General features: G+C 46.8%; 1 protein-coding gene across 2 annotated transcripts in view; it reads left to right on the forward strand.

Moving 5' to 3' along the window:
• Nucleotides 1-13,493, forward strand: part of FRZB (frizzled related protein) — a 58,270-nt gene extending 44,777 nt beyond the window's left edge. For both annotated transcript variants that reach the window (XM_077319533.1, XM_077319532.1), the window contains one exon: nt 11,479-13,493. In XM_077319533.1, coding sequence (XP_077175648.1) covers nt 11,479-11,589 — 111 coding nt within the window. In that variant the 3' untranslated portion in view covers nt 11,590-13,493. The remainder of the gene's footprint in view (nt 1-11,478) is intronic.
• The last annotated feature ends 267 nt before the right edge of the window (nt 13,494-13,760 follow it).

Genomic DNA, 13,760 nt, shown 5'->3' on the forward strand with positions numbered 1-13,760 from the left:
GACAGTAAAACCATTAACAAGTCACCCAAATGAATAATCAGTGGAGAGTTCAGAAAGACAATAGAAAGAAAAGAATCTCTGTGTAATCCTGACACTAACAAATCCACAAAAGACTTAAGAGCAGCTATCTGATGGTGCAGCCCTAAGGACACTTTCTTGAGAGTAAGCCCCATTCAATACACTAAAACTAAGAAGACAAATTGGTTTTTATACCCCATTTGTTCACTATCTGAACGCTTACAATCCCTTTCCCTTCCTCTCTCTATAACAGACACCCTGTGAAGTAGGTGGGACTAAGCGAGCTCTTGCCATGACAAGACTGTGACTAGGCCAAGGTCACCCAGCTGGCTGCATGTAGAGGAGCGGGGAATCAAACCCAGCTTGCCAGATCAAAGGCTCTTGACCACTACACCAAGCTGGCTAAGTAGATGCTGAGCAGTCCAGTTTAGGATTTCTCACATACTAACCTTGCTGGAAAAAAGCATAACCCAAAACCAAGTGGCAAAGAAATCAGAATGCCTGAAGAATGTTTCAGGGTTTTCCCAATGGTAAAAAAAAGTTGAGAAAAGCTGATGTTGATGTTAAATAACATTGGGGAGAGAATAGAATATGCAATCAGAGTTTTAAGCTGTTGTAAAAAGGTAAAGGTAAAGGTATCCCCTGTGCAAGCACCGAGTCATGTCTGACCCTTGGGGTGACGCCCTCTAGCGTTTTCATGGCAGACTCAATACGGGGTGGTTTGCCAGTGCCTTCCCCAGTCATGACCGTTTACCCCCCAGCAAGCTGGGTACTCATTTTACCGACCTCGGAAGGATGGAAGGCTGAGTCAACCTTGAGCCGGCTGCTGGGATCGAACTCCCAACCTCATGGGCAAAGCTTTCAGGCAGGTGCCTTACCACTCTGCGCCACAAGAGGCTCACTTTAAGCTGTTGTATGCAGAGGCTAAGTAACACAAGTTAACATCTCTGTGCAGCATCCCCTTATTAAAGAAAGAGTGTATTTCATAGTATAGAAGAAGAAGAAGAAGAAGAAGAAGAGTTGGTTCTTATATGCCGCTTTTCCCTACCCGAAGGAGGCTCAAAGCGGCTTACAGTCGCCTTCCCATTCCTCCCCCCACAACAGACACCCTGTGGGGTGGGTGAGGCTGAGAGAGCACTGATATCACTGCCCGGTCAGAACAGTTTTATCAGTGCCGTGGCGAGCCCAAGGTCACCCAGCTGGTTGCATGTGGGGGAGCGCAGAATCGAACCGGGCATGCCAGATTACAAGTCCGCACTCCTAACCACTACACCAAACTGGCTCTCAAAGGCCTCTTGCAGTTTGTCAAAGGCCTCTTGCAGTTTGATTCCCTGTCGCCCTGACTCGGAAGTTAAACAGGGTGAGCCCTGGCTTGTATTTAATGGGCAATCTCTGAGGAATACCAGGGTTGTGATATGGAGGCAGGCAGTGGCAAACCACCTTCAAATGTCTCTGCCTTGAAACCGCCACCAGGTGTCGCTATAGATCATTTGTGATGTTCTGGCTTTATTTTTTATGACTAAAGCACTATCTTGAGGGAGAGGAGGAACAAGTTAGCTAAATTGATATGCTGTAGCTACTCAGTACTACAGCTGAGCATGCTGTTCTAGCCCCTGGGATTCTACACGTCCTTAGTTCTAGTCCGGTTATAACTGAGGGCAAGATGCAGTATTTGTAGATCCCTGAGCACACAGAAGGGCTCCCTGGAGGGAGAGGCCATTCACAGAGTTCTTCCACCCACCCATCTATCACCCATTGTATTCCTGAATGCAGCGGGCTTGGCCCCTAGTTATATATAACTGCCATTGTCACCCCGGTTAATTCCCTTCAAAGCGGATATTGCAGGGGACCCCCAATCTTTCCAAGCTCAGGGGCACCTTGGGAATTCCAGTTTAGGATTGAGGGTGCAACCCCCAAATGGCTGCTGTGGCAGGGGAGCCAACCACAAAATGTCAGGTAAAAGGTATAAAGGTATCCCCTGTGCAAGCACTGAGTCATGTCTGACCCTTGGGGTGACGCCCTCTAGCGTTTTCATGGCAGACTCAATACGGGTGGTTTGCCGGTGCCTTCCCCAGTCATTACCGTTTACCCCCCAGCAAGCTGGGTACTCATTTTACCGACCTCAGAAGGATGGAAGGCTGCGTCAACCTTGAGCCGGCTGCTGGGATTGAACTCCTAGCCTCATGGGCAGAGCTTTCAGACTGCATGTCTGCTGCATTACCACTCTGCGCCACAAGAGGCTCAGATTATTCTTACAGCTACTTTCCAACATTTCTAACAGCATCTCTGCTTAAGACAGGCTTTCTCAACCAAGGTTTTGTGAAACCCTGGGGTTTCTTTATAACCCTGGAAGGGATACCCCAATGGGTAGTAATTAAATAATTTTTAATATATATTTTTAATTTGTTAAACATTTATCTGTGATATGATCATATTTGGTCATGTTGACCTGCCCCCCCCATGGCCTATGATAGGCCTGGAGGGGTCGGTAAGGGAGGGGCCCCGCTTGGCTGTGTACACAGCTCTACTTCCCAACCATGTCCTGCACGATCATGCCACTCCTGGGGTCTCTCAAAGCCTGAAGAATGTTTCAGGGGTTTCTCAACAGTAAAAAAAAAAGTCGAGAATGGCTGGTTTAAGAGGGTGCCTTTTAAAACAGACACATCCCATCCCAGTGAAAATCCCTGTTCTGTGGCAGCAGCTGCTAATGAAGCAACATCTAAACACCGCCCGTGGCGCCGCGGGCGCCACGGACTAAATAAAAGGGTAAGGGGTTCTGGGGCGGGATGTGTCCGTGATGAGGAAGGGTCCGGATTGGACCCATCCTCCGGACAGACAATCGGAGGGACCAATTGGCAGGCGCACAGCGCCTGCCGATTGGTGCCTCCGATTCCCAGCCCCAGCAACTGCGAGCCGCGCGCAGCGCGGCTCGCAGTTGCTCCCTTTGCCGCCGGAGGGAAGCCGCACCGGAGGGAAGCAGGGAAGGAGGCATGGCGAGTCTCACCTGAAGGCTGGAGGCGGCCCCTTAGAGCAGTGGTCCCCAACCTGCAGCCCGCGGCCCGGTGCCAGGCCGCGAAGGCCATGGCGCCGGGCCGCAGCTCCCTCTCCCCGCCCCCCCCCGCAGTAAAAAACTTCCCAGGCCGCAAGCTTGCGGCCCGGGAAGCTACTTACTGCGGGAGGGCGGGGAGAAGGAATCGGGGCCGGGCTGCGCCCGTGCAGGCCACGCCCGCGCGGCCCGATCCGCAGGCGCGGCCCGCGGGTGCGGCCCGATCCACGGGCGTGGTTCGCGAGCGCGGCCCGACCCGCGGGCGTGGCTTCCGGGCGCGGCCCGATCCGCGGGTGCGGCTCGCGGGCGCGGCCGGGCGCGGCCCGATCCGCGGGCGCGGCTCGCGGGCGCGGGCCGATCCGCGGGCGTGGTTCGCGGGCGCGGCCCGACCCGCGGGCGTGGCTTCCGGGCGCGGCCCGATCCGCGGGTGCGGCTCGCGGGCGCGGCCGGGCGCGGCCCGATCCGCGGGCGCGGCTCGCGGGCGCGGCTCGCGGGCGCGGCTCGATGCGCGGGCGCGGCTCGCGGGCGCGGCCAGGCGCGGCTCGATGCGCGGGCGCGGCCCGCGGGCGCGGCCGGGCGCGGCTCGATGCCCTGCCGGTCCCCAAAAAAGCAAAGTGCTTCTGCAAGCCTCCGGGACTTTTGTGGGAGCTCGCCTTCTTCCCTCCGGGGCGGATGGGACGTCTCGAGACTGCTGCGGCCTCCCTGCCCGGTGCCCTGACCCGTCCGGCCCCGCTGCTGATTGCCTCGCTGCCAACGCCCACAGCCAGTTCGGGCGTCGCCAATGGAAAGGTAGGCCACGCCGCCAGACTCGCGGGCCCAGCCCGAGCCGGCCCTGCCTGGCCGCGCCCTGCCAGACTCCCCAGCCTCGCTAGCGCCCGCTGCATTAAGCCTGCAGCGGGCTTATTTACTAGTTTAAAAAAATCTGCACAGCCAGTCAGAATCCCCAATGTGCAAAAGGGCACACCTGGACCCACACGCTTTCTAAAAACACTTGAGGGTGTCAGGAAAGGTAACAACAGGTGCCCTGGAATCCGTGGGCACTAAACTAGGACCCCTGAGAAACAAAGTCCATGAAGAAATAAAGTAATCAATGCTGTTTGTCTGCCACTGGGTGTATTTGATCACATTGCAGGGCCTTTAAGATCTCTTTACTTTCGTTGCTTTGAGCCGTCCTTTCCCTTTGAGCCCCACGACCGACCTGCCTCGAAAGCATTTGTTCTCCTGTTTCTTTAACTGCTGCCAGAGCACGGAACAATAGCTCCCTCAGTTCATCCCTACAGGGGTTTGGAGAGCATTAAGTCAGGCACTTTAAATACCTGCCTTTTGGGATTCCAGAGGGGAAAGCGCCAGGCTTTGAAGGTCTTTCTGTTATTTCAGTGTCCACGGAAGGGTCCCTTTGAATCAAAGAAAATCCTTCTGAATTACTTGGCAATGTGGATAGAATTATGATGGTGAACCCTTTAGTTACGGGGCTTTATTTGTTAAAACAGGAAGGCCCGCCGCTCACTTATTCAGCAGAGCTGTGCCTTAGTGACTAAGCTGCAGTTCAGAAATAGGGTATATCTTGCTTTCATTTTTGGGGGGAGGGGAATGAAATCACAGCATTGCTATCCACCTCTCTGTAAACACACTAATCGAGACCAGAACCACTAAACTGGTCCCAGCCAGGTATGGTGGCCGAGCAGAAACTTGAGAAACAGACTATTTCGATGCATTGCTCAATATTTTGCGTTGGTGATGCCTACTCAGCAATCCGGAGAAGAATTATGCTCTTCTAAACCGGTTAATTTCAGTGGATTTAGAAAGGCGTAATTGCAAACTGCCTTCATGGGAAGAAAGGCTGGATCGCAACGTTATAAATCGGCAAAAACAAGGAAACGGTGATCAATTTTTAAGGTTGTTGTTTTTAAAGGTAGGCAGATAGCCGACCCTGCGCTCTTTTATCATAGCTGCTCCACTGTTGTCTACATTACCAAGCTCTGACATTCTCCAGACGTTTGGAGGTTGTTTCCGGGACTAATAGTGCAACATTCCACATAGCGGTGTACATCTTTCTAAAGCATGGCTTAGATTAGTGACCTACCATTGGATCTGGATAAAAAAGAGAGGATATGCCAGGGCACATAAGTAATGTAGAAGTAAAAGTTCAAATAGAGGCCAGAGTGGGGATTGGCGGCGGGATGACCTTGCTACTTTTCAGTCTCAAATGTTAGGTAGAGTAGTCTTACATTTTTTACCTTTGAGAAACCCCTGAAACATTCTACAGAACCCCAGAAGTGATGTGATCATGCAGAATATGGTTGAGAAGCATAGACCACAAGGGGCCCCCTCCCCTTCCCACCCCCTATATATTTATTTATTCATTTATTTGTGGGATTTTTATACCACCACTCCCAGGAAGCTGGCTCGTGGCGGTTCACAACAATATCATAAAAACATACACAATATAAAATTAAACCCCATTAATAAAACTAACCAGTCCCCCAGCAACAGATAAAATGGCGGTTCATCATAATAAAAACTCCTCTCAATGCAACAAACCGTTAGACTCGATCAGAATGACAGTATATATATATATTAATTAATTAATAACAGGTTGCCATCCTCTACAACTCACGGCACTGTCCACAGACCCATCATTGGCCATTGGAGGGGTCAACATGACCATATATGGTCACAACACCCGATAAATGTTTAACAAATTTTTTAAAAATGTTAAAAATTAATGAACTCCCACACATTTGGGAAACCCTTCCAAGGTTGTCAAGAAACCCCAGGGTTTCCTGAAACTCTGGTTAAGAAAGCCTTCTCTAGGGTTTGTGGTGAGGTGGGGGGACAAGAAAGGGGAGCAATTAGAAGTTGCCTTCATCTACCAAAATTTTTTTTTAAGTTTGTAAATGGGGTACAGCTATGAGGTGGGGAGACTTAGGGCAGCATCACTGGGAGAGAGGGGCCACAAATCATATTGAGTCTGTGGGTACATGGGAATTTTGAGGGCGGGGAATGAGCAAAATGGATGTTGTGGAGTTCAGTCACAAAATGGCTGCCGTAGGATGCTGAAACCGTTCATAGAATGCAAGCCAACCTTTCTGCTATTCCGAAGGCAGCCGGGTGTAAATAGCAGGCACAAAGCTGATGCTTCTTGGGTTCTTCTATGTAGTGAGCTGAAAGAAAGCCAGGACTTGCTCTTTGCTTCAGGGAAAAGGTGCTTTGTAGACAAAGCAAATGAGCTCCAGGAAATGCATTGGCAGATGCTATGGCACCCAGGGATGCCACATTTGGGTTCAGGCTAGTAGTCACATAGAGGCCATGAATTTTGAATGACCACATTCCATACTTCATAGTTGTAATAACAGTGAATGTGCTAACAGTGGAAGAGCTGGATTTTGCTAGGTATTTGCTAAGACTGGGGAAAATGCAACATTTTAATAAAAATAAATACACCCTAGAGGGAAGACATCTGGATTCTCTATAATAAATGAGCAGCACCTGCCTGTTTATCTCACTGAAACCTGAGTTGTCCAGTGCACAAGTGGGTTGTATTTTTGTCCTTGAAGACAAAGCTGAAGTCCATGACTTGTTCTAGTGCACTTCCTCCATTGCGGGAGAGCGTTTTCCTTAGTATGCAAAACCAAAAAGGGAAACCAAAACCAGAAAAGTTAGGAACCAAAAGGTTGAGCTGCAAAAATAATTTTTAAACGTATTAAAAACATAATCTTCATTTAAAAACATCACATTTCTAACTACACATGTAATAATAGACCAACATAGAATGGACTGATTTATGGTGACCCCTGGTGGAGTTTTCAAGGCAGGAGAAATACAGTGGTGGTTTGCCATTGCGTACCTCTTTGTCACAACCCTGGACTTTCTTGCTGGTCTCCCATCCAAATACTGACCAGGGCTGACCCTGCTTAGTTTTCAAGATCAGGTGATATTGGGCTATCCTGGGCTATCTAGGGCGTAAAGTGCACGGAGTTTTTATTCTGATCCCAGGTTGATTCAGTCCCTGCCGTCTACACAGAATGTGATTTCCGTTTTGATTTTGGGCGATTTAAAGTTTCCCTCTGCAACAAACATGATTTATCCGGAATCACCCTACCATTTCTTCGCGATATCCAGGAGTGCTTTTAATCCTTGATATTGGAAGAATCGGATTGAGAAAGCATGAGAAAGCACTGACTCCATGGTAGAGAAGTGCTGATTGACCATCTGACTCCGTGGTAGAGCAATTCTGATTGGCCAAGCCTGCCAAGGCTATTAGCTTTTCTTAAAGAGGAAGCCATAATTTTCTTTCTGTAGAAGCTGCAGAAGCCCTCACTTCTGTGGATAGAGATTTGCCTCATGGTTTTTTTTCTCCCTTCTCTGTTGTCTTCAATCCCCTCCATTCAGGAGGGGGAGGGGGAGGGAAGGAAGGAAGGAAGGAAGGAAGGAAGGAAGGAAGGAAGGAAGGAAGGAAGGAAGGAAGGAAGGAACTCCATTTGGGCTTGGCTCCCCCCTCCCCTTTGAGCTTCCCTAACTAGTGCAGAACACTTTTCTGTTTCAGTGGGGGGGGGGGGAGGAAGAACGAGTTCAAATAGATCTGAATTCAGCAGGATACACACCGGAAAAAAGTAATGTAAGTGCAGAATCAGCCCAGGCCTGGGCATCACTTCAATGGAGAGATTTATTGCTCTGGGCAAAGAGAAGAAGAAGAACCATTATTTTCTAACATACTTATGGTAAATGACCAGGCACCACAAGAGACAGCTGTAAGCCACTTACAGGGCACAAAGGAATAGAAGATCCAGTGAAACAATAAAGACCCTACAGCATGTGAGCTCCTACTTATCACCCAGTGATAAAGAAGACCAAGAACAATTGTGTAAACAGATGCCAAAGATAAGGAAATTACTTCCTGCGGGAGCAACTCCCGGATTTCCTGAGACCAACTAATTCCAATTTAGTGTCCCTCTGTGTTCACTTGGTTTATTTTAAATCTTGCCCTTCCTTCAAGGGAATGAGGCAATTGTGCTAATGCATGACCCTGGAATCTAATGCACACTTTTCAGGAGGGTAGCTTCGTTGCCACTTGCTTCCTAGTAACACATGCACACAATCGGACTATGCATTTCATTTATTCCCGAGGGCAATGGATTCCTTGCATGCAGCTGTGCACAAGCATTATTTGGGGAAGGGGTATGTTTAAAAATGGAAGCCTGCTGTTCTGGGTGGGGTGGAGGGACTACAGGGCAAAAGCGAGGCTGCTTGGAAATCCAGCAGGATCAGGTAATGCGGTACAGAATAATGAACAGGAAGGGGGGGGGGGGATGAAACATGTTGGTTTGGCCACAACCATAAGAATCTAAAGTACCTAGTTTGGCCTTCCAACTTGGGTTGATATGCGATTCTCCTCCTACCCAGCTGTTACATTCAACTCACTTGACTGTTCCTCCCCCTGCCGGCTTTTGTTCTGTTTTCTCAAATGGGCCCACAGGTGGCTTTACTTAGACTTTATTTTTAAAATAAATAAAGCTTAAACGCAGGACACTTTTCTGCTTGAATCATCAAGTGTCGGTGTTGGCTCGCTCATTCACACTGTTAATACGATCTCTAGGGTGGCCGGGAACTGCTTGATTAAAGACTCTCTGGAAGGAGAAAAGGCAATGTTTAGGAACTGAGTACCAAAAAAGGGCCATTACTGGCATTCTAATAACACCTTGGGGGCTAATCTTGCAAAACGTCCATATGTGTGTGTCTTATTTGTTTGAATCGTTCCCTGGCGAAAGCCAGAGCAGGAATTAATTTTCTTGGAATAAGATTCTGCAGATGAGTAAAACTGACTTACATTCCCTTCCATCCAAAATCCTATACTATTTAACTTTGACCCAGCACTTAAAACCTTTCTTTTACAAAAAGGAAATCCTTGCCTAGCGCACATACAATGAACTAATATTGAAACATTCTGTACCCCCCCCCCCCAAATTGCTTCCTGTTGGGGAAATGTAGATTCATATTGTCTTGATATATTGTTTTCAAATATTTATAGCCTGCCTTATGCAACATTCCAAGCTGATGAACAGCAATGAGGAAATACAGTAAAAGACGAATAAAAATAGAAAAAAAGCAAAGGAAGGAGCAGCAGACAGCAAATAATTAAGAGTCAGGGTATTATCTAAAAGCCAAAGATTTTTTTTTTACTTTCTTCCAAGACACCTGCATAAGGCGGGCCTGATAGCTGGAGGGATTTCCCACTGCTCTGGAGCAATTGCAGAGAAGGAAAATGCAGCTGCAAAAGCACATTGAAAGTGCATTAGCCAATGTGTGCAGACTGAGACCAGGATGCATTCAATGTTGTGAACTGCCCCAAGCCGTTTTTCAGGAAGGCAGGTAGAGGTATATACATTTAATAATAAAATAAAAATTCCACACGCATTAGATAATGCACTTCCCATGTGCTTTTGCAGCTGCTTTTTCCTGTGTGGAACTGGATAATCTACTTCTAAAGTGCATTGTCGAGTATGTGCAGAATAGACCCAGGTCAACCAAGCTCCTGTGCAAGATGGATTTGAAAGCAGGTTTTCTCCGGCTGAAATGAGACTCATAGAAAGGTTTATAAGGAAAGAAATGATGCATGAAGGCCTAGACTGGGGGCAGAAAGTGCCATCAAGTTGCAGCTGACTTAATAGAAACACCCCAAATGGTGGTTGGCCATTGCCTACCACCTTCCTACAGTGCTGATGTAGAGAAGCAGTCTGTCCCTGATTGGCTGGGTGTCAGACTTCCTGGTTCCGGGTTGCAAGACTTCCCTCCCAAGACTTATTTTTGCCCTTTTTAAAGTGACTGCGCTCCAGCAGAGATTTGCCTCATTCTTTGTGAGGCTGCTGCTGGCTCCCCCCTCCCTCCTCCTTCATGAAAAGAAAGAAGCAAGCAGCTTCAGCTGCGTCTTGCTCTGACTAATAAAGTACTCTTTAATGCTGGCTGGACTTCATCCAACCCCCCCCCACTCGTTCAGGAAAAGAAAAATAAACAAGTAGCTTCGTGACCACGCCTCTCTTCCCCCCTCTCAGCTTCCCCAATCAAGTGCAGAACACTTTCTGTTTCAATTTGGGGGGAGGTAGGAAGGAGGAAGACCTGGGTTCAAATCTATCTGAATTTAGCAGGATCAACAATGGAAAAAACAAAATAAGTGCAGAACCAGCCCTGCATAGGAAAATCCAGCTGCAAAAGCACATGGAAAGTACATTAACTGACTAGGGCCTATTCCGCACACATTGTATAATGCACTTTCCATGTTCTAAACAGTAAACAATTTATTAATATGGTACTGGGCCAGAAACAGCAATGGAAATAAAATAAGATACACTAAAAGTTAAAATGGGAAAAGATTCCATCCATAAGAATCAACAGAGCTATAGTTTGAAATTAAAATACATTTCAGCAAGTAATTAACACAACTTTGCCAAGATTGTTCTGGCTTTGCCCAGATCTTTCTTAATTTGGTCACCTTCCATTCAAATTTAGCAATGGCAGAAGTTAGTGCGAAGTTTTTGTCTGACAGCATGATTTTAAATCTCAGGCTAATTTGTGGGAAAGAAACAGCAAATTCTCTTCTAATCTGATCATACAGTTGACATTCAAGTAGATAGATTACCCTTAATGGCATAAAAAATGTATTTATTCAAACACAGATGGACAAAGGTGGTATACACTGAAACCCAACGCGCAGGCTAGCAATTTTGCAAATACAAAATACAGTACATTTGCAGTTTTAGCCAATAGAGTACAATTCTTCTTGTTAAGCAGAACTTTAAGAATTTGCTGTTTATTCCTGCAATTCAGCTCCAATTTAGTTATATAGAATCAGGATGCATTGGCTGCAAAGAGCCAGGCAGGCCGAGATGACGTGGGGGAGGGTGTCCGGGATACCACAACCATGGAGACAAAGCCTGACAGATTCAGAAATACGGCAAACCTGCCACGGATCACTTTCAAGGGGAAGATATTCAAGTAGTACGTGTTCTGATGTTTTGATACTCCCATCCTGAGAAATGCATAAGTACTTTCCATCTGCTTTTGCAGATGAATTTTCTTGTGCGGAACAGGGAAATCTACTTCTAGAGCATTGAAAATGCATCATTCAATGTGTGCATAATGGGCCCGGTTATTCAGAATTTATGAAGTCCTCTGGTATTTCTACATGGGGTATGGGAATGGATACAGAGTCCGGGGGCATATTTAAACATGAGTTCGGCTGATTGGGTACCCCCCCATATTTGACCTGGATATTGATGTACAGCTCTAACCGTTTTGCACAAAATTCATCATGGGGGGCTGATGGGCAATTTACTACTCGGATTCAAATCCTCGAGGCTGCTAATGGTAAATTGTCTGGACATAAGTTAAACTGACCCTTTCCTTTTGGAATTATGCAGCGCTGGGATCAGAAACTCCGTCATCCTGGAAAAGGCCGAAACGAACCCGGGCAAAGCGATTCTGTTCAGAAATCCGGCCGGACCAGCAATCCACGGCAAAGACGAAACTAGAAGTGAACCGTCAATTTAAAAAAATCCACGGACTTGCATAAATTAAAGACTTGATGGAGCCGCAAAAGAGAAATTGCACTATTGCACGTTATATTCTTTTGTTTACTACGAAATTATGTTGTAGCCTATATTAGTTGTACCTTACCTCTTGTTGTTGTTGTTTTCTGACCTCCATAGATGGGTATACACCCAGGAAAATTGTATATTTTACTCACAGATATCTACGGATCCCACTTAAAAGTGTTTTCTCTCTTTTTAAAAAAAAAAATTGGCCAATGAGATGAAATTAGAGGATGACCATGGCTATTGTTTGTATGTAATTAATGCAGTCCAGAAGTCTTGGTATCTAGTGGTGCGTGTGGATTTCTATGCCTAAGAAATCGCTGGTTTTAGGACCCAGATCTCGGAAGGTCATAATGGTTTCTTAAACAATGTCAAAGGCCAGTTTAGACACGAATCTTCAGTAGGAACTTACGTGAACAACCATTGTGTGCATGGTTGGCAGCCAATACAACGTCTTGGAATTAATTGCATCATTTCGACCTGTACACAGTGAGGAATATGTGAGAGCCAGTTTGGTGTAGTGGTTAGGAGTGCGGACTTCTAATCTGGCATGCCAGGTTCGATTCTGCGCTCCCCCACATGCAGCCAGCTGGGTGACCTTGGGCTCGCCACGGCACTGATAAAGCTGTTCTGACCGAGCAGTGATATCAGGGCTCTCTCAGCCTCACCCACCTCACAGGGTGTCTGTTGTGGGGAGAGGAAAGGGAAGGCGACTGTAAGCCGCATTGAGCCTCCTTCGGGTAGGGAAAAGCGGCATATAAGAACCAACTCTTCTTCTTCTTCTATGTGTGATTTGTTTCCTGCGCCATGCATTCCCCTCCTCTCAGGGGAATCAGTTGAACCAGTTTGTAGTTGAATACAATGGCATCAGCTGTCAATTCAGAACCTGCATTTTGCGATCTGCGCAAAACAAGGGCCTGATAGACGAATGAATGAAAAGATGTAGGGGTTTTGCAAAAAGTTTTTTTGGGGGAAGCCCCACAAAGAAGAGTTTTTCCAATTGGCGAAAGAAAACGAAATTGGCTGGCATGCATTTTAGATGTGGAAATTAACCTACGTGGGAAGGAAGCTTTGTTGCTCTGAAGAATTCACTCTCTCCGCCCCTTTTAAAATGGGAGAAGGGAGTATACCAAAAGATTATACAGAGAGCTCGCCTCCTATCAGCGCAGGTCTGTAAAATGTGGATTCCTCTTTGAATAAACCACTTTTATCAAGTCTAGCTTTAAAACGTTGACTGTGACAAATACCACAGAGACAACTTGTTTTTGAATGTCTTAATCCTTGAAGGGGGGGGGAGCTGTACAAAGTTGTTTTAAGTCTTGCCAGAAGTTATGTTATACTCACCCTCTGATAACATGCACCCCCCTCCCTTTCCCCTCCTTGAGTGTGAAGTCATAGAAATTAGGCAGACTTCAACCAGGCCCGGCTGCTTCTTGGCACAGGCCTGTACTTTATCATTTCGGTTTTGTCACATTGAGTGTGTTTAAGTGCCTACAGAACAGAAACATCCTCTGGAAATACATAACCAAAGATTTGCAGCTACTGAGAAGGTTATGGCTGGTTTATATATATATATGACTGCAACAATTGACAAGAGACTTTACCCTGCTTTTAAAGATTTCTTCTGTGCCAAGAAAGGTCTCGTTTTAATAGCCTATGATTATATTTCTGTTGAAACGCCAGCCGGTCATCCTGGCACTTTTCGTCTGTGCCTTCCAAGCCGATAGTTTGAAATTGCAGTTCTGCCTCTCTCTCTCTCGTTACAGCTATCAGTAGAATACCGAACTTTAAAAAAAAAAAGACAAATATTTTATCAGAAAATAAAACATATATGTTACAAATGGCATAAGCATTTTCACTAGTGGTTATGGTGCTTCCGAGATGGATACTGTTCAAGGAATGAATGCACATGGAAAACGTTTCCAGTTATTCCAGAACGTAAGAAGAGCCCTGTTGGATCAGACCAGTGGCACATCTGTTCTAGTCCAACATCCTGTCTCACACTGGGGCCAACTAGTTCTGGAGGGCCAACAACTGGGCATTTTACCTCCTGTCTCTGGGATTCAGAGGTTTAGTGCCTTTGAATGGAGAGGTTCCCCGCAGTGAGC

This window comes from Paroedura picta, chromosome 2, assembly GCF_049243985.1.
Source record: "Paroedura picta isolate Pp20150507F chromosome 2, Ppicta_v3.0, whole genome shotgun sequence".
NCBI lineage: Eukaryota > Metazoa > Chordata > Lepidosauria > Squamata > Gekkonidae > Paroedura > Paroedura picta.